Here is a 23,936-nt window from a genome sequence, read left to right as displayed (position 1 = left end):
AAGGCTCTCCAAACTTTTTTTTGCTGATCTTGGAAATTTAAAGGAGCCGTTACCTTTCTTTCTTCAGGGAGGTTGCAGGGAGGCTGTGCTTGGAGTCCAGTAGACTCAGGCAGACACTTCCCATCACTCACTCACTGGCCACGCTCATCATGTGCTGGGTACTGGGTACTCAGAGTGAGAAGAAATCTCTGCCCATCCAAAATCTCCAATGACATTCAGTGACCATACAGGGTGATGACACAGAGATAACACAGCACAATGCCATAGAGGAGGCTTCTGACCCAGTCTGAGCTACAGTATCGGTCTAGTGAGGCTGGTAGAGGGTCTCCAGACCCAGCCCCCTCCCTAGGCCTCAGCTTCCCTATCAGTATATGGTGGGCATTGGTCCTTTCTACTCTGACCTAGGATTCTGGGTTTATCTAACAGCGTGAGCCTCAGTTTACCCTTCCCCCTCAGGGCCATCACTGAGAGTCATAGCACTCAGCTTTCCCCTAAACTTCTGGTGAGGCTTCGGAGAGCTAAGAGATGAAAGGGTGTGGAGGAAAGGAAATCTCTGCAGGATTTTGACATCTGGACCTGCTGGAAATCAAGGCAGACCTCTCCATCATTACACCAGCTTTGATGGACCCTTAGCTGACTGGCCAATTACCACCTGAGGGCCAAGCTGGGGGTGGGGTAGAGGGTGGAGTTGGGCCTGGTACCCAGGCGATTTTCTCAGTTTCCTTGAATAGCAAGGACTTATTCTTAAAAGCAATACACAGATGAGGCAGAGGGAAGTACATGAAAACCTGGACAGCTGCACCAAAGAGATGGACACCGCCCTGAGGCTAAGAGATTTTGTCAACCATCAGACCTGTCCTAAGAAAAGGATACTGGGCTGCCTCCGAGGGAGGTGAGCTCCCTGTTCCTGGAGGAACCTGGGCACTTGCCTTTTTGGGGTACTGCAGAGAGGACTTCCGCCAGGGCCTACAGACAGGATTCCATGACCTCTGAGATGCCTTGCAGCCCGGAGTCCTCAATACTTTTATTCTAAGATTCTTTGACTCTGAGAGTTAACATTCTAAGATTCCTTGGATGAATTCAAAGATTTCATGGGGATATCATATTCTGTGATGACTACCTTAAGGTTCAAGTGGTCTCTGATTCTTTGACCCTGATTCGAAGAGTCTGAAGCTCTTGGGATCTAAGATTGCCCACAATCCTTGTAATCAGACTTTGAACATCATCAGCCTAAGCCAGACTGAGAAGTTAGTCACTACCACCAGGCTGGGGTGGCCAGAAAGTGCCCTCCCCTCACCTCTGCTGCCAGGGACCTGGATGATTCATCTTTTGAGTGCTGGGCTTCATTTGCTCCCCAAGATCCAGAGATGCACCTGGAAGCAAGAAGATGTTCAGCACAGTTTGTTGATTGAATGAATGAATGAGTGAGTGAAGTGTCTGTCCCTTCTTCTCCATACTGGGGCCCATGGGTTATCTATGATTTACCTATTAAAGATTTGGGGGAGGGAGGGGGATGTCCTAAATAATCTTCTACCTTCTCAAGTTCCCTACTAAGATGTGCATACCCCCCTCAGAATGTTCATCCTAAGGGCAGGGACTTTGTCCTGTTCTTGGCTGTGTCTTCTGCACCTGGAACGGAAATGAATACCCCAGCTTAGCTCAGAGCTCAAGAGGCTATCAACTGGGGAAGGGTGGGGCAAGAGGAGTTGATAGTGAGACCTGTGGGAGAGGACCCAGACAGGGAGGGGGCAGGGACGACCAAGGACAGAGAGACAGAGACAGACAGAGACAGACAAGGAAAGGAAGCAAGGAATGACATTTCACAAAGGAACTGAGGCCCAGAAAGGAAAGTAACTTCTTTAGGGTCACACAGCATATTACTTGGTGGACAGCCAGGGTTTTCTTCCTGTGCACCCCTCCAGGCCCAGGCAGACCACGTGGTGTTTCCCAGTTGTCTCCAATACTTTCCTGAGTGAGGGTCAGGTACTGGGACTGGCCCGACCACTCTTCCTGTCGGGGTGGCCACTGAGGTTGAGCTCCAAGGTGCTCAGGATAAACTGCACATGGAGAAGGGTGCTGCCTCCCAACCTCTGACCACCTCCTCTGAGAGGAAGGAGAGGGGCCCTGACTGAGGAACCCAATTAAGTTTCAGCTCAAAAATGGGGGACTGGGTCCACTTGGAGGCGCAGGGAAAGGGGTGCTGGAAGGAATGTGCAATCAGGGGTAGCTGGCTTGTGCAAAGAGCCTTGGGGTGTTAGGGGGCTCCTCTCCGGGGAGATGGACCCTGGAGACCCATGTGCCCTCCAGCTAAGCGTTCCGAGCTCCCACTAAGGTGCAGAGTCTCAGCTGAATCGAAGGATGCCCGCTCGCTCTGCAGTCGTGCGAACCCCGGGCACCCAGCCTCAAGGCAGGGGCTCCCCGGGTGCCGCGACCCCGTCCGATGAGGGGGGCAGTAGGACCCAGGGGCCGGGTGACTGCCCGCAGAGGGAGGGGTGGGAGCCGGGGCGGTTTGGGGGAGGGCTTTGGCTTTTTTTGGCGGAGCCGGGGCGCCCTCCGGAAGCTTTTCTAACTTTCCAGAAGTTTCTCGGGACGGGCGGGAGGTGGGGTGGGGGAACGCCATATATAGATCTGGAGAGCGGGGGCGCGGCGGAGAGTGGAATCCGTTCGCGGCTCTAGTGCGGCACTGTGACTGCGGTCCCCGCGCCAGCCCAGCCCGGCCAGGTGAGGGGCAGGGGCGGGGGCGGCCGGGGGGAGCGGCGGGAGCTTTGGGGGTGCTCAAGAAAACGAGAGGGGAGAGCGGCCCGCGGGAGGGTTTAGGGGCCACCCCAGAGCCCGCAAACTGGAGTCCCTGGCACTTTGGGGACAGCTGGAGGGTTCGGCATGGAGAACCCGGGGCTGGGTGGTGATGGCGGAGCGAGCCCTAGGGCCAGAGCAGAGATCAGAGCCGGGATGGAGAGTCGGGGCACTCAGAGGGCCCGGAAAAAGTGCAGGGTTCCGCAGAAGTGTGGGGCAGGGGTGCTGGTGGCAGGGAGGAAACAGTGGCGCTGGGAGCCGGTATGCTGAGGCTCGTCCCTCTGCAGGACCAAGGAGGGAGGAGATGGGGTCTGGAACGCCTTCCAGCAGGGACAGGGAGGCCAGGCTGGCTTTGCATGTCGGGGTGCCTCCAGTTGTGGGGTTGAGGCCCAAGGGCCAGTGGACCAACCTCCTCACAGGCTTGCTGGGGGGCATCTGAGCCTCCTGAGGTAGGGTGGTAGGAAAAGGAGGTGAAATAGTCTTGACTTCTACTTGGCTCTTGGGGTCCCCATGGTTTGGGAGGACCGCGGCTCCATTTCTGATCAGCAGCCTGCACGTGTAGGTCATGGCAGCCAGCACCAGTCTCCCCCACCTTCCTCCAAAAAGCGGTGAGGAGGTGACCGGGTCTGCATCCCCCCACGGAAGGGAGAACGGGGAGCTCCCTCGAAGGCTTTGAGTCACCCGCTGTAATTCTGTCCACCGCCACCTGGTTCCTGGAGTAACTGCAGGGTTAAGGCTACTTAAGAGGCCGGGGTTCCCTGCCCCCAGCTTAGGGACATTCCTGAGGCGGCTGGAGTGTTGGAAGAAGAATGAAACCGCTTCCAGCATGGCCAGAAGGCCCGGCCCCTCCTCTTCCCGGGCTTCCGGCTGGTCCCTCTGGTCTGCAGGGCCCGGATGGAGGCCGGATGGAGGCCGGAGGAAAATCAGGGGGCTTTGGTTCCCTGGAAGTCTCTGGCTGGGACCACACCCTTCTGTCCTCAGGCAGTTCGTCTGCCCATCGCCCCCTTCCTGAGGCCTCCGGCTCCCCTCCTTTTGTCTCTGGTCACCGGGATTCCCAGCAGAAATGTTTTTTCACAGGCTGTGTAACAGGACACCACATCCAGCCCTCCGGAGGGGCTCTGTGGGTGCTTCTGGGAGGAAGGAGCCCTGTGCTAGGAAGCCGGACCCCCACTGATCCCTGGTGGACTGGAGGTGGCTCCCTGCCCCCTCTCTGGCCTCAGTTTCTCCCGCTGTTTGGTGAAGTGAATGACCTCCAAGGTCCTTGTAGGTCTGGGACTGGTTACGTCTTCCTTCTGCCAGGGGCAGTGTAGACAGGGTTCCGTACGGGGGCTGGGCCTACCAGGCCCCCTCCTCACCACCACGCCAGCTCTGCCCTATCCCATCCTCCTCACTCTTCTGTTTTCTTTCAGAATGAAAAAGGCAGGCATTGACCTCCCCCTGAGGCAGTTTCAAGGTACTTTAGCCCTCCTCAAGTGTTTGAGAGCCCTTCTGGTGGTCCCCCCCTAGCATCTGCTTCCCTTCCCTCTACTTACAAAAATCTGGAACCCAGTCTCAACTTGGCCTGGCTAGCTGTGGGCACAGCCCTTGGTTCTGGGATCGTGTATTTTTCTCTGTGGGAGTATAAATCTTCTAACCTTGGCCTAAGGGCTAGGATTTCTCTGTGGCAACAGGGGCTGGGCTGTGGGAGGCTGGCTTGCTTGCAGTGACTTGCCTTCCTCCGTTCCAGCTGCTGGGTTAACAGGGCAGCCCTTCTCCATAGCTGCACATCTCCCTGCGGAGAGTGACGTTGCGGGCTCGAAGCTAGGGCCAGGGAGGCTCCGTGGCACCCCCTGGGACCTGAACCCAGGCCTCCTGCTTCCCGGGTTGGACGCCCCCTCTGCAGGCGGGTGGAGATAATTCAATTTCCAGCCTGCCACGTCACCCAGAGCAGGAGCAGGAACAGGAGCGCAGCTGTGTGGCTGCCTGAGGAATCCCAAACTAGTCATTTGGAGCTTTCTTAAAAAGCCCCTCCCAGCCCTTTAAGGTTCTGGTTGACTGGGGGTGGGGCTGTCAAGATAGTGCCTGCCACGTGGCAAGGCTGTGAACTAGACTCCGAGACTGCCTCTCAAGGGGATGCTGGTGGCCTCTGCAGAGGTCCAAGCTCTGGCATCAGCTGTCTGGACTAAGGACAGCCTTTGAATAGGATGACCATATGCCTGTTGTCCTAGCCTAATAATTAGTAGTGTCCCATTTTACTCTCTTAAGTGTCCTTGTTTGTACAATAATTATATGGCCACTCTGCCTTTGAGGCTTCAGGCCTGGTGGGGAAGTAGCTAGGGCTGGGAGGAAGGCGGCCTGGGCCCTGAGATATTCCCTTCCCAATCCGTTCTTTAGGGTGAAACTCTGTCTTACCTCCGCAATCCATACTCTAGGCTACAGATCTCTTTGATACCTTCCCCCAGGCAGCTGTGGGGCTCAGTGGCCTTCCCTCCTCCCACCACCTCTCCCCATGTACCCTTTGCTTCTCCTCTGCACTGCACCTCCAAGGAGGTGGCAGCCCAGGGAGGGGGGACTTGGCTTGGTTCACAGGATGGCTGCAGCAGTAGAGTCTTCGCAGAAAGCCAGTGCTCCCCAGGCAGGCTCAAGGCCTGAGGGTCGTCCACCAGGATTCTGAGTTTTCCATCTTCTTGAGGACCACGAGATGGGATCTGCCAGAGCCGTGGGATCACCGCGGTTCCTTCCAAACCTTCCCTTTGCCATGTCATCTCCTCTTCTGTTGTGCTGCCTGGAGAAGCGGAAATGACCTCAAAGTGGAGGAGTGTGGAAATAAGTCCATGTGGAGAGACTGTCCTGATGCGAGGACCCAGAGAGGGGAGAGGGGCTTGTCCTAGGGGCCACTGCTACTGCTGTGGTTTGAGGAGGGGACCTGAGGGCAATCTTGAAGCCACAGAGTAGATGGGCATGTGTGGTGATGACTGTCAGATGGGAGGGCAGAATGGAATCTGAGGTGGCCCTGCTTCCTGGGAGAATGAACACACATCTGGCCACCAGCCTCTGGTGAAGGGGTGTCGGTGTCATTGTTCCTTTGAGCTGTGACTTACCCTCTCCCTTAGTATCCTTCCTCTCAGGAAACCTCCCCTGCCTCCCCCCCAGCTTTTGTCCTGGGGATTTCACACATCCGCTCCAGGGGCTGTGGGCAGACAGGCAGGCAAGTCCCTGCCGAGACAGAAGCCTGGGCGTGGAGACCTAGACCCGTACAACTTGGAAAATGGACCTGAGGCTCAGAGAGGGGTGGGCACACACACACATGCACACATGCGAACTCAAGGTCACCCTTGGGGCAGCAGAGTAGGGCATCTGGATTCTCTCATTCAATGAGTGAACCAACTGGTGACTCATTAACATCCCAGGGCAGAAGGAAAGGCATTCGGGGAGGAGCAGGCCTACACCTCCACCCCACATGACATCCTTTGTCCAGGCCCCTGAGTTTCATGCAGACCCTGAGCCCATCTACCACTTTTTCTTTTTTCCCCACTGGAAAAGGGCCCCAGGGTTGTATGAGATCAGAGCTAATAACTGAAGACCCCAGGTTTGGGCAAGTGGCCCTGGTTTCTGTTCATTCAGGAACAGCTGAGGCCTGTTGTGTGCCAGGCACTGGGGGTATAGAGGGAAATCAGACTGGCTAGGTTTCCAACCCTCCTGGAGGTCAGACTAATTAGGGATGGAAACAGTACATAACAAACGTAAGTCTAAATGTTAAGTTCAGTGCAAGAAATCAATAGGGCTGAGGTGGGGACTTGCCTGCTTTGGCTAGGGAGTCAAAGAGGGCCTCTGAGAGAGTGGGCAGACGGAGACCCCCAATCTGGGCAACCCGGAGTTAGGTCCGGGCTCCCTAGAGCTCTGGGCCCTCTTGCTCCCATCTCCAAGGGACTTGGTGACAGCCAGAAGGCTAGGGATGGTTGTTCGGGAGGAACGACTAGGGCTTCAGGGCCGCCCTCTCTCTGCCACCCTCACAGGTCCTCCGTGGTGCTCACAACCCACCTCCCAGCCATGCGTGCCCTCATGCTCATCAGCACCTTCTGCCTACTGGCCAGAGCCCTGGCCGCCGAGGTGAAGAAACCCGCGGCCGCAGCAGCTCCCGGCCCGGCGGAGAAGCTGAGCCCCAAGGCGGCCACGTTGGCTGAGCGCAGCGCCGGCCTGGCCTTCAGCCTGTACCAGGCCATGGCCAAGGACCAGGCGGTGGAGAACATCCTGCTGTCGCCCGTGGTGGTGGCCTCGTCCCTGGGGCTAGTGTCGCTGGGCGGCAAGGCGGCCACGGCGTCGCAGGCCAAGGCGGTGCTGAGCGCCGAGCAGCTGCGCGACGAGGAGGTGCACGCGGGCCTGGGCGAGCTGCTGCGCTCGCTCAGCAACAGCACGGCGCGCAACGTGACCTGGAAGCTGGGCAGCCGCCTGTATGGGCCCAGCTCGGTGAGCTTCGCAGACGACTTCGTGCGCAGCAGCAAGCAGCACTACAACTGCGAGCACTCCAAGATCAACTTCCGCGACAAGCGCAGCGCCCTGCAGTCCATCAACGAGTGGGCGGCGCAGACCACCGACGGCAAGCTGCCCGAGGTCACCAAGGACGTGGAGCGCACAGATGGCGCGCTGCTGGTCAATGCTATGTTCTTCAAGCGTGAGTCCGGACGGGCGGGGCAGGGCGCGGTGGGGCGGGGCCTCCTCTCCTCGGAGCCCCGCCCCTGGCAAATCAGATCAGTGTTCCCGTGCTGAGCACCAAGGCTGGGGCTCCTTCAGTCCTCATTAACAACCCGTGGACCCACAGGGAGGCACTGTTATTGAACTCTTGTTACATACGAGAAACTAGATTCAGAGAGGTGTAGTGTTGTGTCTAAAAGAATGGGACAGAGATGCAAGCCCCACCGAAGGACTCCATAAGATGTGCTCCTACCGTGTTTCATCACATCAGAGTGTGTTGTTGCTTGTCTTGGAATCAAATTTAGTAATCAATTCTATCTCAGTAATGAGCTGGAGAAAGGCTCCACATCTGTGATCGTTACTAACCCTCAAAGCGACTTTGGGGGCAGGTGGTGTTACCTCCATTTCACAGGTGAGGAAACTGAGGCTCAGCTAGGAGGAGAGAGCCCGGACTCAGGTCCAGGTGCATTTTGAATTGAAGATTCGATTTGGGCTTAATGTGTATTTTTGAGTACCTGTATGGATAGCACTGTTCCTCTCACGGCATGCTGTGAGGATGAGGTGACCCCTCTTTTACAAATGAAGAGACCAAGATAGGGGTGAAAGGTCTTGCAGCCAGTTGGTGACTGAGACTGAATTTGAATACAGGTCTGTATGTGACATAGGGCAGGTCTCATGCCTCTGTCACATATTCATGGTTTTTTGGGTCATTTTTGGGGGCCCAGAGACAGGGCTGGCAGACAAGAATTAAGGGTGGTCTTGGGGCATCCCCTGCCCAGGGCACAGACCTCAGTTAGCAGGTGGGGTGGGAAGTCTAGCTCAGCGCATGTTGCACAAATGCCTGACAGTTGTCAGGGCAGAGGTGAACATGGTGGTAGCTGAGCAAGGGTCCTCCTTCTGAAGGCACCCCCTGTCATGCGGAAACAGGTAGGCCCTAAATATAGAGAGCCATATCTTCAGGCAGCATGTCCTGGGGCCAAGACCCACAACCCCAAAGCAGGGAACATGTACTCTGTGGGCTGGATGCTCAGGGGGAGGTGGGCTGCAGTTGAGCGCTGAAGACTTGAACAAAGGCCTTGAGCAGGGAAAAATCCAGGGTATGCAGTTGAGGGGAGTGTCTTGACAAGATGGGGGCATCTATTTCTGACCTTGTGTTCTACTTCCCACTACAGCACACTGGGATGAGAGATTCCACCACAAGATGGTAGACAACCGAGGCTTCATGGTGACCCGTTCGTATACCGTGGGTGTCACCATGATGCACCGGACAGGTAGGTTCCTTGCAGGGCAGCGTTGGGGGGGCAAAGTGGGGGCTTGAGGGTGCTTGGGGCCTGGCCCGCCCCTGCCCCACAGTGTGCCCAGCGCCCTTTCTGCTCTTCTCCCAGGTCTCTACAACTACTATGATGACGAGAAGGAGAAGCTGCAAATTGTGGAGATGCCCCTGGCGCACAAGCTCTCCAGCCTCATCATCATCATGCCCCACCATGTGGAGCCCCTTGAGCGCCTTGAGAAGCTGCTGACCAAAGAGCAGCTGAAGATCTGGATGGGGAAGATGCAGAAGAAGGCTGTTGCCATCTCCCTGCCCAAGGGTGTGGTGGAGGTGACCCATGACCTGCAGGTGAGGGATGGCCCAACTCAAGGGCCTGCAGGGCTTGGAGGGGGGCATGGCGCATGGGGCACCCATTCACCAGCTCAGCAGGTCTGTCCTGAACCCCTCTGGGTGTCCAGGCAGTACTGGGCTGTGCTGGGGGAGGAGGCATGGTCCCTGCCCTTGGGAAGATGGCGATAACATCAACAGCTAAATATTGGGTTGGCCAAAAAGTTCGTTCAGGTTTTTCTGTAACGTCGTACGAAAAACCCAAACGAACTTTTTGGCCAACCCTATATAATTGAGCACGTGCTGTATGCTAGGCACTCTTCCTAAGCACTTTGTATGTATTAAACTCTTAATTCTCAAAACAACTTTATTAGGTAGGACTATCAACCTTATCTTACAGATGAGGAAAGGGAGGCTCAGAAAAGTTAAATAACATATCCAAATTCACATTGTCAATAACTCAGGCATCTAGCACCAAGCCATGCCCTTAATCTTAGGCTGTGCTGCCTCTCAGAGTCTGAAGTGCCCCAAAGTGCAGGCATGCCTCATTTTATTGTGCTTCGCTTCACTGCGTTTTTTTACAAACTGAAGACTTATGGCAATCCTGCGTCAAACAAGTCTATTGGCTCCACTTTTCCAACAGCATTTGCTCGCTTCGTGTCTCTGTGTCACGTTTCAGTAATTCTCGCAGTATTTCAAACCCTCCACCAGCAAAAAGATTGACTCCCTGAAGGCTCAGATGATGGTTAGCATTTTTTAGCAATAAAATATTTTAAATTAAGGTATGTACATTGATTTTTTAAGACATAATACTATTGCAGAGTTAATAGACTACAGTATAGTATAAACATAACTTTTATATGCACCGGGAAACCAAAAAATTCATGTGACTCACTTTATTGCAATATTCACTTTATTGTGGTGGTCTAGAACCGAACCCGTGATATCTCTGGGGTATGCGTGTATAGATTGTTCAAGCTGGAGGATTGTCCCCCATGCAGTAATAAGACTAATAATGGCTTTCGGCTCTGAGTCACTTGGCTGGAAACTTAACCAAACCCGCTCAACATCATTTCTCCCTCATGACCACTCTGGGTGGTGGGCAGCAGCTCGGAGAGAAGCAGTGACTCGCTAAGGTCACCCTAGCTAGCGAGCAGTGGAGCTGCAGTTAGTTCTCAAGGTGAAAACTCAGGGTGGCCTTTTTGTCAATCAGGAGAGAAAGATCTTTTCCTCTACTCAAAAGGGAAAACTTTCATCTCATTCCTCCCTTGGATTCCAGAAGTGATTCCTTGGCAGGTCTCTCACCTACAGAATTGTTTCAGACTTGCTGCTGAGAGAGCGTGGAGAGAGAAAGCTTGAGATGAGATGGGGCTTAGGCTCCAAACCAGAGACTAGTGGAGCTTGTGTGGTCTGTACTGTAGACAGCACTGAGGGTTTCCAGAGAGGAGCCACCCGTCTCCTTCTTGTGCTTGTCTCGACTCTACCCCAGCCCCTTCTCCTGCAGTTGCTGTCATCTGACTTCCCTTCTTTCTCCCGTGTTTTCCTGGCACCCTGGGTGGACACACTACCCGCTACCCTGCAATAGACTGAGTTGGGAAATTCCAAGAGGGTGATGCGAAGTCATGGGGACTGGAATAGCTGGGCCTAGAATGCCTGTCTCAGGACACCCCGACTCTCAGATCCCTAGGTCTCGTGCCCGTTTGGCCATGCTGGGGAAGTGCACTGTCCCGCAGAAGCCTGGGCCCTGAAGGCTGCTGTTCACTCAGCCGACAGTCCTTTACTGCCACCTCTTCTGCACTGAGAGCCAGGGAGAGCCCTGAATATGGGCCCTGCCTTGAGGGAGCTCTGAGCCAGGTGCGAGAGACAGACAGGACCACACACTGATAGACAGAGGGAGGCCAGGGGTGCTTAGGCCCAGAGAGGCGTGGCTCCAGTCTTGTGGGATAGGAAAGCCTTCCCAGAAGACATGGAGTCTAAAGGGCCCTACAGAGACAGGGTAGCCACTGAGATGCCATCGAGGATGCAGTTTCAGGGAGGCTGTTGAGTGGAGAGCAGAGTGGGACATGCTGAGGGTTAAGGCTGCAATGCAAGCACAGTTCACAGGAAAGAGCTTGTCCTTGGCTTCCAGGGGTTGTGCAGAGCCTTGGAAGAGGGCGTGTGTGTGTTTGTGTGTGTGTGTGCGTTTTAACTTTTTACTATGGAAATGTATAAAAATATATTAAAAATAGAGAGATTAGTATCAGGAACCCTCATGTATCCATCACCCAACATCAACCATCGTCAACTCATGACCAATAAGGATTCATTTATACACACCCATTCCTTCCCCATCAGATTATTATTATTATTTTTTTAATTAATTAATTAATTTATTTATTTTTGGCTGTGTTGGGTCTTCATTTCTGTGCGAGGGCTTTCTCTAGCTGCGGCGAGCGGGGGCCACTCTTCATCGCGGTGTGCGGGCCTCTCACTGTCGCGGCCTCTCGTTGCGGAGCACAGGCTCCAGACGCTCAGGCTCAGTAGTTGTGGCTCACGGGCCCACTTGCTCCGCGGCATGTGGGATCTTCCCAGACCAGGGCTCGAACCCGTGTCCCCTGCATTAGCAGGCGGATTCTCAACCACTGCGCCACCAGGGAAGCCCCCCCCCCCATCAGATTATTTTGAAGCAAATCCCAGACATCATATCACTCTGGAAAGGTTTTAAGCCCCAGAGTGATGTGGTCATAGCTGTCCTTAGGACAGTCTTTCTCAAACTTGAGCATGTCAAGAATTACCTGGAGAGTTGGTTCAGAAAGGTTCCCAGCCTCCCCCCAGAGATTGTGATTCAGTGGCTCTGGGCTGGAGTCAGGGAACGTGCGCTTCATGTAAGCCCCTGGGGCATGCTGGTGCTGGCGGTCCACCACCCACAGTTTGAGAAGCACAGGTCAAGGTGGCTCGGCGGGGCCATGCATAAATTCTGCCTTTTCCCCATGAGCCTTAGTTTCCTCATCTGTGAAGTGGTGATTGGAAGCTCTTGCAGGGTTTTCATGAGAATTAGGAAAGCAGTGCTTGGCAGTGCCCACGCCATGTCTGGCACACACAAGGTGGCAGGGAGTGGTAATCTCTGCTCTGAGGAAGAGACGGGAGGAGACAGCAGGTGGTGTGGGTGGAGGGTGAGGGTCTAGGAGCCTTACCCACCGTGGCCTCACCGGCACTCATCTGGTCCTGCAGAAACACCTGGCTGGGCTGGGTCTGACTGAGGCCATCGACAAGAACAAGGCAGACCTGTCTCGCATGTCCGGCAAGAAGGACCTGTACCTGGCCAGTGTGTTCCACGCCACCGCCTTCGAGTGGGACACAGACGGCAACCCCTTCGACCAGGACATCTATGGGCGTGAGGAGCTGCGCAGCCCCAAGCTCTTCTACGCCGACCACCCCTTCATCTTCCTGGTTCGAGACACCCAGAGTGGCTCCCTGCTGTTCATTGGGCGCCTGGTCCGGCCCAAGGGCGACAAGATGCGAGACGAGTTATAGGGCCCCAGGGTGGGTGTGGGATGGCAGGGGGCAGCGGGAGGCTCCTGAGACACATGGGTGCTATGGGGGTGGGGAGCTGAGGTACTGACCTTGGATAGTCCACGGGATGGGGGGTGGGAAAACAGGATGACTGGCTGTGTCTGAGCAGACCTTCCCAGCCAGGATTCAGTCTGCCTGGACACGGGCCCCCAGATGTCAGGATGTTGAGCCCAGAGACCCCACATCCTGTGGGAGCTGGGCAGTAGTCGTGGAGCCCTGCCCTCAGCCCTGGGATCCAGCCTGCCTCCGTCAGTGTTCATATTTATAGCCGTGTGCTTTCTCATCTGTGAGACGGAATCGAGCTGGGGGTTCAGCCAAGCCCTCATGGAATGGGGGCCCTCTTCCTGATATTACCACCACCTCAGCCCCTCCCCAGCTCCCTCCCAATCTTCTAACTTCCCTCAACTATAAAACTAGGTGCTGCAGCCCCTGGGACACGTACCCACCCCCCTCCATGGGTCTCACCCCAGTGAGGGGGTCGGGTATAGCTTATGGGGGGGCAGGGGGAGCTCTTGGGCAGACTCCAGTCAGGCATCATGGGGATGAACTTTTTTTTTTCCTTTTACAGATTTTCAAAGATGGGGAGGAAAGGGGGGAAATGAGCCTTTGTTGCTGTCAAACAAAGAACTTATTTGTACAATTGTTTTTTTCAATAAAATTTTCCAGTGAAATTTTGTCAGAGCATGGAAGGGGATTGGATCAGAGATTCCCATCTCATTCTTCCCCGGGGATAAGGGCTCCTTCTGTTAAGCCACGTTTGCTACTAATAGCCCTTGTCAGGCCCTGAAATCCTGGCAGATAACTGCAGATAATACCGTGTGGCAGGCCCACTATGTGCTCAATCGGAAATTGTTTTGGCGGTGGCTGCAGAGCCGGAATGACAGCGCTGGACCTGGAGCCCAGAGCTTTGCTGTCCTGCTGTGCAGGGCCCCAGGGTCCCAGTCTTCAGCCCCCTAGGCTTTCACTTAAAGCTGACCTCATCCACATCCAGGGCCAGAGGGCACAAGCTCAGGCTGCCCAGCTGGGCAGGACTTTGTGAAGAAGGAGCTCGTGGGAACCTTGCTCTGTGTTTGGGTTTGCAGCAGGAGACGAGGGACCTGATACAGCCCTCACATTGGTTACCTTTCATGGTCCTTGGGGCTCCTGACATCACAGCTCAGGGAGGGAGAGGGCAAGTGGGATGCACGGGACAGAAGACCAGTGGCCAGGGAGGCAGAGGAACAGAGGAAACTGGATTCATGACCCATCTCTGCTGTTTGCTGGCTGTGTGACTTTGGGCAGGTCACTACCTCTCTCCGGGCACCTCTCCAGCTTCCGTTTGCCAACAACTCTGCCCTGGGGGTTGTTGGTCCAAGGAGGGAGTCCCTGCTTGGCTGGGCAACCTAGTTGGAGTCCTCCAAGATGTGAATGGGGCTGCAGAAGGGCCAGCTGATTCACTCCCATTATTACCATAATGCAACACAGCTGTTCAGAACTCCAGGTCTGTTCTGTGCTGTGAACCCAATAAATTAGATCTCTGCCCTCAAGAGGCTTCATCTAGAAGTGGAGACGTAGGGACAGTGACAAGTATGCTCGGTACTCACTGTGTTCCAGTCCCCTGGATCATTCTGTTCCCAGACAGGCCACACTTACTCTCCTGCCTCAGGGCCTTTGCACTAGCTGTTCTTTCTGGCAAGTGGTTCTTCTAGATCTTTGCAACACTGCTTTTTTGTCGTCCAGAACTCAGCCTAAATGTCATCTACTCCACAAGGCCTTCCCTAACCACCTAGTATAAGCAGCTCCTCCACAACATCAGTTTCTTTACTACGTTTTCTTGTTTTACTGACTCAGTGCTCCTAAATTATCCACCTATTGACACATTTGGTTTGTCCCCACTACTAGAATGGAAGCTCCACGAAAATAGGGACGATGACTTTTTAAAAAAAAAATTATTTATTTTTGGCTGCGTGTGGGCTTTCTCTAGTTGCGACGAGCGGGGGCTACTCTTCGTTGCGGTGCGCGGGCTTCTCATTGCGGTGGCTTCTCGTTGCGGAGCACGGGCTCTAGGTGTGCCGACTTCAGTAGTTGTGGCATGTGGGCTCAGTAGTTGTAGGTCACGGGCTCTAGAGCGCAGGCTCAGTAATTGTGGCACATGGGCTTAGTTGCCCCGCGGCATGTGGGATCTTCCTGGACCAGGGATCGAACCCATGTCCCCTGAATTGGCAGGCAGATTCTTAACCACTGCGCCACCAGGGAAGTCCCCATGTCTTGTTCATCACTGTATGTCCTGCACTCAAATTCAGTGTCATACACACATAAGGCACTCAAAACGTATTTTATTAAGTGAAAGAGCAGTGTTAGAAGGGCACCAGGGCTTCGGGAATCCAGAAGGGTGCCACGGGTGGGTGCCATGACTGCCATGGGGAGATCAAGGAAGACTCCCAGGAGGAAGTGACATGTGGGCTGCCTTGAAGGGTAAGTAGGCATTTCTTGATCAGAATAATGATTTTAATAATACCAGCTGGTCCTTCCTTTGTATTTTGCTTCTACTATGTGCCGAACACCATGTCGGTCACTTGATATATATAAATTTTATCACAGCCTCCTAACAGCTTGGCTAGGTAGGGATTATTCCCATTTTACAGGTGAGATAACCAAGGCTGAGAGAGGTTAAATGACCTGCCGGAGGCTCCACAGCCAGTGGGGCTGAGCTGGGAAATGCTCCTAGCCAGCTGGAGCGTTGTTCTAACTCCATGACACACAGAAAGGGCAGGAGAGGAACTGGCCAGATTTTAATAGGAAAGGTGCATAACCTCACAGTCTATATACGTTGTCCCACTTAATCCCCACAATAGCCCAGTTAGGTGGGAAGTCTTCCTACTCACACAGGTATAGTTCAGAGATGGGGAGACTGGACTAGAAGTTGGGACTCCTGGACCCAAAGCTCAGCCTGCAACAGCTTCCCCACCAGGTGGGCATGGGCAGTGAAGGAAGGCAGGGCTGAGTGTGGGGCTGCCCAGATGACACAAAGGGGGCCCTGAGGCCACCTGCCTCCATCCGGGCACAGGCGGGAGGGTGGTGGGAGGTCTGTGCTCCCACCTCACAGTGAGGGGTGGGGTTGCTGGTGTGAAGGGCAGGTGGTGGAGGTGGATAGGTCAAGGTTGGGCTGGGGCTGGACCAGCCATGTCAGTGCCCTTGATGGCCCATCACAGCTCTGTGTGGAGCTTTCTTGCCACCTGGAGGCCATTGAAGGGACCTCCTTGTTATTTCCACCACTGCTTGCTAAAAGTCTCAGAGCGATGATGACCTGCTGCACTGTGTGGGTCCTGGATGTGAGTGCCAGTGTGGGGAGATGGGGATTAACTTTTACTGAGCACCGACTATGTGCCCTGCACTGCCGGGTACCCCTGAGGGAAGCTCTTAATTATTAGAGCTTCCCTCAGGGGTAGCTATTACCATCCCAAGTTATAGATGAGAAAACTGGGGTTTAGAGAATAACGTGACCAACCCAAGGCCACCTAGCAGGTCAGTGACAGAGCCTGGCACGTATGGGAGCGCAGGTCAGCTGGCTGTGGAGGAGAGAGGTGGTCGATACGCGTGAGCTCCGTGCTCCACGGTTTATAGGAGGCGGTCAGTAACCAATGGGATTCTATATAATCTTTACTCCAGTCCCCGCAGCTAAAACCTCCTTGAGAGTAGCCCTTGTCTGCCCACGCCCTGGCCACATCCCCAAACCCAGCACAATGCCTGGCACATAGGAGGTACCTAATAAATGCTCATTCAAAGGAAGTGGTCCAGTGGGTGCTTTGGTGCTTCGCAGCAGAGGCATTGGAGCCTGGCAGACCAGACTGGAATCCCTGTTCTGACACTCCTAGCTGTGTGGCCTTGGGCCAGATACTTAACCTCCCTGAGCTTCAGTTTCCTCACTAGTAAGATGGGAATGATAATAGTAAGTACCTCATAGAGCTGTGGTGAGAATGAAATGAGGTAACCCATGGTACCTGGCAAATAATATGTGGCCGAGAAATATTAACTATTAATAAGAGAAGGTAAATAAATCAAGATCATACTGCAGAGCTGGGATTTGAACCCAGATCTCCACAACTTTAAAGCCTGATTCTTTCCATCATGCCATACAACCTGGGGGTCAGGCAGAGCTGAAGTGGTCAGGGAAGACTTCCTGGAAGAAGAGGTGCTAGAGGTTGGTAGGAAAGAGGGGAAGAGGCATTCTGGAAGAGAGGCCCAGCGTGAACAGAGGTGCGGCCGCTGGAAGGGCCACGGGAGCTTGGGACACAGCGAGGGGCCTGGGGGAGGGTGGGGGTGAGATAGAGGGAGGCCTGGCTGCCAGGTGCTGGGCTGAACTGCTCTGAGAGAGGCTGGGAGGAGGCGGCTGACGGGGAGGCCCCGAGGTCAGTGAACGTTTCTGCAGGAGCAGAGCAGTTGGTTTTGCCACTCCCACCGCTCCAATTTCCCTCCTTTTCCCACAGCCCCGGCTTGACTTATCCCCTCCCCTGGACTTTCCTCCCTCTCCTTTTGCTCATGTGGCCTCTTCTGCTGGTATCATGTCTCCCCCCACCTCTGCCAGTGGAGCCCTCCTCATCCTTCAAAGCCTATCTCAAAGGTTACCGACTCTCCAGAGACCCTTCCTGGGCCCCTGTCAGAGGCGCAGCTGCCTCTGTGCTCCCAGAGCTCTGGGGAAGCATCTCTGGGCAGCACGCGCCGCATTTCCCCTCCAGGTGCTCTTGGGGGGACTTGGTCCTTCCATACCTCTTGCTGTCACCTTTCTTCCTCTCTCTCTGTGACATGGACATGTCTGCTCAGCTCCCCTACACGCCTACCACGAGTGTTTCATTTGTGGGGGGAGCACGGAGTCCACATGTCCGGGCACGAGCTGATCCACCTGGCTGTTCCAGCAAGAATTAGAAAGTGTTCTGACACTTCAAATACACCTACTGAGAAGTGGTCAGCTCTCAGACTTCCTTTTTTTTTCATGTCATTCTTCTGTCTTGGTGTAAACCAGAGATGACAAACTCAAGAGGGGAGGCGAGAGGAGGCCCAACGGCAGGGGAGAGCTAAGCTATGTTATATAACTTATCAAGACAGGAGTTTGATGCTGCAGTCAACAAATTACATTGTCAGTTTGTCAGCTGAATTCACAGTGCTGTTAGATCTCAGGTGAAATTTAGGGCACTGATCTCAGGGAGGGAATTAGAGGCCATATGGCAGGATTTGGATGATTTAGAGCACCCCTAGCTCCAGTAAACCCCCGTGCAGCACAAGCTGCCTTGCCTGAAGACCTTGAAGTGACCTTGTCTTGGAAGTTACCCTGCAAAGTGTTTTAGTTGCTTATTGCAGAGAAACAAGCCACTCCACACTTAGTGGCTTAAAATGACAATTCATTCTTTTTCACAGTTCTGCGGATTGGCTGGGCAGTCCTTCTACTCGTCTTGTCTGGGTTCGCTCGGGTGACTGCATGCACTGGATGCTGGGCTCAGCTGGGATGGCTGGGCGCTGAGCCACTCTCTTATGTGGGCCTGCATCCCCGGCTTCTTCCTGGCACAGTGGTGGCCTCAGGATTCTGAGAGGATAAAGGCAGGAGCTAAGCCTCTGAGGCCTGGGCTCCGCAGCTTATATCATGTCGCTTCCATCACATCCTGTTGGTCAAAACAAGTCACGAGGCCAGCCCAGATTCAAGGGGTGAAAAAGAGACTTCACGTCTGGATGGAAAGAGCAGCAATATATCATGGGCACGATTTCAATCTACCCCACAGGGGGAGGCCAAGCCTCTTCACGCAGCAATCCCATTGTCTCCAGTCCCAAACTGGAATTAGACACTTTCCTGTCTCAGAAGACTAGTTCCAGAGTCAGATGGGGGAGGAAGAAGCAGCCACATCAAAAGAATTGCAAGATTTTGCTAATTTATATCACCAAAAAGTCTGGATAATACATGTGGAAATGTTTTCTGTGGGTGCTAGTACATGGAGGGAGGAGCACAATTTTCACTGGGCTGGATTTATTAATATGGGTTCATTTACCTAGGATTCTAGAGTCAGTGTGCCAGCTTGAGCAGCTAGGAGTGGTTTGCATTGTTTGCTTAGCTGGTTGACTGAAACCTGGATTCAACTGAGGCCTATGCTTAATTGATATTGAAATGCCAGAATTCCTTGCTTTAACATAGAGGAAAGAATCCAGTGCTAAGGCAGGGAGCAATGTTGATGTGGATTTACCCTGTGTGACCCACTCACATACTCCCAAGCCAAGTTCCACACTCCCGACTTCCTCTTATGGAGCCTGGAGGAAATTCCCTTCACCAAGGCATGGAGAAACATGTGAGTGAGGGGAGCATCTCTGAAACATGATGTAGTACTTGTTCTCTGCAGGCTAGGGATACTAGTGAAAGACACTGCCACAGAAATGGGCTCCATGATTTTAGTGGAAATGATGGGATCCCAGGGGAGCAGAGCACAGACAGCAGCACTTGGCCATCTGGGACGTCAGATGCCAAGTGGTACTCAGAATGGTCTAACCCACAGATGTCTTTAGCAAAGACTAATTGTTTAAGGGCCAAATAGGACCAAAGGGACCAAATAGATAGGCAGCCTCTAAGTCCTCTTTAATGTATAACAGAAACAACAAAGCAAAACAACAAACAAAACCCTCCAGGCCTGGTAGCAGAAGCCTGATTTGACCCACTATGAAAGAGAACTTTGGTCCCTCACCCAAAGCCCCTTGAATGGAAGAGAGGTCAGTACCCTTCAGAGCGGCCCCTTCAATAGCACCCCAGATACATACTGTAAATCTTCCTTTTAGCAGCCTACCTTCCACAAAGGGCCCTAGGCCATTTGCCAGAGAACTGTGCTCTGTGAAAGGAAAATACATAGGCTTTTCAGGGATTAGCAGACCTTGAGTTTATCTAATGCTAATTCCTGAGGACATAGAAAGCCACTGTGTAGAGGCTCAGGTGTGTCAGGTGACAATTGGAGTTTTGACTCAAGTCCAGGCATGGTGCCTGGACTCATCCTACAATTGTATTTTTTGTTTCAGGGTGTATAATTGAAATTTACAGCACACATGAGCCTCTAGACCTGCGGAATAAGGGCCATTATGGTAGAAAGGGCCAAGTGGAAGCTTCTGGAACTTTTTCTTCTTACCAATCAATAAACTGGTACAGATCTGGGAGAATCACAGAACTTTGTGCCCTCATCAAAACTTGAGAGATGTAGGTTGGTTTCTATTACATCCCACTTAATTTACTTCTTTGGTCTGTGAAGAAGGCACAGGTCTTGAAGAATGACAGCGAATTATCATAAGCTTGCTCAGATGATTCCAGCAGCTGCTATTCTAGGTATAGTCTTTTTATGGGAGCAAATATACATATATTTTGTTACTTAATACGAAACTATTTATCTGAAAAAGAATTTTTTTTTAAACTTCCTCTAGGGAAAATACCAGAAGCAGCTTTCTTTTTCTTGGCAGGGACAGCAAAACAGCTTTCTCATCTTGTCTTGAAACTCCCCAAGTCTCTGATTCTCTGTTACAATGTAACCTGTGGGGATTTTGATCATCCTCCCATAACACACAACATCATACTTGTCTACTACACTGATTACATCATGTTCCTAGGATACAGAGAGTGGAAAGTAGCAGGTACTTTAGATGCGTTGATAAGATACAAATGTGCTGAGAATGGGAGATGAATCCCATAAGAACATAGGGCCCTGCGCCCTGAGTGAAGTTTCTGGGTGTTCAGTGGCCTGGATCATGCCAGGAAAGATATATTAGTCAGGGTTCTCCAGAGAAACAGAATCAATAGAAGATACAGCTATAGATACATGTATATAGAGATAGACACAAAGAGATGTATTATAAGGAATTGACTCACAGGATTATGGAGGCTGAGAAGTCCCGTGATCTTCTGTTTGTAAGCTGGAGACCCAGGAGAGCCAGTGGTATAGTTCAGTCCAAGTTTGAAGGCCTGAAAAGCAGGAGAGCGGACGGTGTTTAGTTCCAGTCTGAAGGCAGGGGAAGACCAGTGTCCTGGCTTGAAGACAGCCAGGCAGACAGCAAATTCTCCCTTAGTCAGCCTTCTGTTCTATTTCAACAAATTAGATGAGGCCTACCCACACTGGGGAGGGCAATCTGCTTTACTCAGTCTACAGATCCAATGTTAATCTCATTCCTTACAAACACACCCGGAATAATGTTTGACCAAATATCTTGGCACCCAATGGCCCAGTCAAGTTGACACATAAAATTGTCACATCCTGAAAAGTGAAAGGAATTTGCTGTTTTCTGCCCCTAGTAGTAGTAAGAAAGAAGCACGCTTGTTGGGCTTCTGTGTATTTTGGTGGCAATGTATGTCACATTTTGGTGTTCCGCTCTGATTTATGGAGTAACTAGTAAGGCTGCCAGCTTTGAGTGGAGCCCAGAGCAAGAGAAGGCTTCCAGGTGTCCAGGCGGAAGGGCAGGCAGCGCTTGCTCATAGCCCTGATGACCCAGCAGATTCAAAGGTGATTCAGGTATCTGCAGCAGATGGGGATGATGTCTGAGCCTGTGGCAAATCCTGAGAAAAGAACCGCAATGGAGTACCTAGGAGTTAGGAGCAAAGCCAGGCACCCCTTGGCAAGCAATTTTCCTCCTTTTGAAGAAGAGCTCTTGGCTGGCTGCTGGGCCTGCTGAGAATGGTCCTTGTGTGGGAGGCACCAGCAGCTATGAAAAATTAATGCCTGTCACACACAATCTTCTCTTTTCTCAGGAATACTTGGGGTATATGTGCCCAGTGATTGCTTCCTGGAATATTAGTGAATCATGTGTCAGGTATAATACATGATTTCTCCCCTTTTAAAGTCCCCCATTTACTGGAATTGGGTTTCTGTTCCCTCCACTCCAGAGACTCTGCAAATGCCAAGTTCACCAGTGATCTCCTCATTGTTAGTGCAATGGATATTTAAAAAATTAATTTGGAAATACGGAAAATTTCAAATGTGCATGAAAGTTGAGAGAATAGTGTAATGAACTTCCACGTACCCATCACAAAACTTCAATATGTATTGACATTTTACCCATTTTGTTCAATGGACATTTTTAATAATCCATCTCATAGGGAAGCACTCATGTCTCTGATCCTGTTGACCCGTTCCTCCTTGATGCTTTCTCCAAGGTGGCAATCTTTTCCAGTTCTCTTCTGACCTCTCTGCTGCGCTGTGGCAGGCTCCACTCAGGGCCTCCTTCCTCTCCTGTCCCTTAAATGTTGGTGTTTCCCAAAGCTCTGTCTTGGATCCTTCTCTCACTTTCCACACTCTCCTTGGGTAAATGCACCCTTTCTTATGGCCTCACATAACTTCCCAGGGCTAGTGAGGCCCACGTTTTAATGAGGTCCCCATCTCTACCTTCATCCTAGACCCTGTCCCAGGTTGAGGCCACTATATCCAGAAGTCTCCTAGATACAAAGCACCTCCCACTCAACATGTACCAAACTGAGTTCATCCTCCTGCCCAAACCTTCCGTTTCCTGTTTTCCTATTCATCCACTCAACATATAGTTATTACATATCTATTGGGTGTGTAGGCAAGAATGGAAGGTTCTGTAATAGGCAAAGAAATCACTGCTATAATAAAAATGATGGACAAGAACAAGTGTTGACAAGAATGTGGAGAAACTAGAACGTTCATATGTTGCTGGTGAGAATATAAGATGGTGCAGCCCTTGCCCCCCAAGAATCAGGTCTAAGCTCACAGAGGATGTTAAACTGGATGGGTTGAGATGGAGAGGGGGTAAAAGTGTAGGTGCTTTGATGGATGAGGGGGTAGAGTGGCCTGACTTGGGAATGGGGGTGTGTAGAAAGGGCAGGGAGCTGGGGGTCTGGATTATGGGGCCTCTGAGGGATGGGCTCAGATGTGGATGGCTACAGGAGTATTTGGGGAATGGCATTAACACCACACAACCTGGGCAGTCTTTGGGAGCTCCGCAGCCAAACGTGGTGCAGGGGGTGTGGGGCAGCCATAGTGACAACCTATGTGTCTTCTCAGGATGGCCTAAGCCTCCTGGACCTAGGGACAGGGTGAGGCTCCAGGAAAATGACTAATATTAGAGTTCCTGCCCACCCTGGCAGTGAGAGGAGGGGCTCCAACTTGATTTAATTTGATTTATCAGAATAAAGAAATGCCTCATTTCTTACACCCTGAGTGCCACCATGTAATTCACATACAGAATTACAAACTGTGATATGTGTGACGTAAGAGGGGGTGGCTACAGAGATAGAGAAAAGAAGGCAGATTCACCATGTATTTAGCCGGTAGAGGGCGCAGGTCTTAGTGACGGATTGGAAGTGGAGGGCTGGAAATTGTTGCAAAAAATTATTTCCAGGTTTCGGACTGAGAATGGCGTGCATTCCCCATCCCCTTCCTCTAGATGATCCATCCTCGCCGCGACAAAGACAAAGACTACGGAAGGTGCCGCTGCAGTACGACTTGGCCCCATGGTCTATCCTGAAACCGCACGCACCGCCTCCTCACTACACAAAAATGCCAAAAAGTGCCCAGGCAGTGCGGGGGTGCCCCCGGCAGGTGTTCAGGGCGGGGATCACAGCGCGAGAGGAGTAAAATCGCAGTCTTTCCCTGGATCCGCCACCAGGGGCTCCAGCGAGGCCTCAGCCCAGCTCCAAGAGGGCCCCCCAGACCCGCCTTCGGGTGGCGCGCGCCCGCGGGTCCCCAGGCTTCTCTAGCCAGCCCGTGCCCGGGCCCTGGTCCGACCCCGCGCCGAGAAGCTCCGGCAACTGGGCCCGGAGCCCAGACGGGGAAACTGACCTGGCCGCACGGGCAAGACGGTGTGCGCGTGCGCGGACGGCCGCGGCTGGGGACTGGGGCTCAGCGCCGCCCGCCCGGGAGCCATGTCGGATCCCCAGCTGTCAGATTCAGAGCCGGGAGCCTGGTTAAGGGCTCTTGGGTGGAGCCTGGGCATTTTCGGGATCCGAGTTTCGGATGCCGGCGCGCTTCCGAGGCCGCTCCGCTGGGAAGGGGCTCCGCCCTCCCCTCCTTCCCTCAGGCAGCCGCGTCTGGGCGGGTGGAGTTACTGGCCGCGGCCCGCCGGAGTCCTTTATCTGGATTCGCCAGGCCGCCGAGGGGAGGGATTGAGAGGGGTGGAGACGATGCGTGCTGGGGAGGGGCTGGGAAATGGCTGCAGCTGGGAAGAACCAGGCCAAGGATGAAGTCTGCATCTGAGAAGGGCCAAGAGCATCTAGTTCATTTCCCGCCTTTCGCCGCCCCATCCCAGGGCGGGGGCCTGAGCCGACCACCTCCGTCACTGGGCCTTCTTCCAATGCAGTAGAGAGCTGGGCGTGATGCAG

The 23,936-nt window shown here is 53.1% G+C and overlaps 1 protein-coding gene and 1 long non-coding RNA gene across 2 annotated transcripts; one reads left to right on the top strand and one right to left on the bottom strand.

The window, feature by feature from the left end:
• The first annotated feature begins 2,613 nt into the window (after positions 1-2,613).
• On the top strand, positions 2,614-13,284 carry SERPINH1 (serpin family H member 1). The gene is made up of 5 exons (XM_068554112.1): positions 2,614-2,721; positions 6,789-7,444; positions 8,637-8,735; positions 8,850-9,082; positions 12,272-13,284. Exons 2-5 carry the CDS (start codon positions 6,823-6,825, stop codon positions 12,572-12,574), a joined length of 1,257 nt encoding a protein of 418 aa, XP_068410213.1. The 5' UTR covers positions 2,614-2,721; positions 6,789-6,822; the 3' UTR covers positions 12,575-13,284.
• A 1,276-nt stretch (positions 13,285-14,560) lies between these two features.
• Positions 14,561-23,657, bottom strand: LOC137772478 (uncharacterized). Its single transcript, XR_011075479.1, has 3 exons — positions 23,398-23,657; positions 20,475-20,567; positions 14,561-18,170 (listed from the first exon to the last, which is right to left on the bottom strand). It is a non-coding gene; the product is annotated as an uncharacterized lncRNA (long non-coding RNA).
• Positions 23,658-23,936: the final 279 nt, after the last annotated feature.

This window comes from Eschrichtius robustus, chromosome 11, assembly GCF_028021215.1.
Source record: "Eschrichtius robustus isolate mEscRob2 chromosome 11, mEscRob2.pri, whole genome shotgun sequence".
Lineage (NCBI taxonomy): Eukaryota > Metazoa > Chordata > Mammalia > Artiodactyla > Eschrichtiidae > Eschrichtius > Eschrichtius robustus.
The sequence above is the reverse complement of the archived record's forward strand: the minus strand, read 5'-3'. Positions and strand labels throughout refer to the sequence as shown.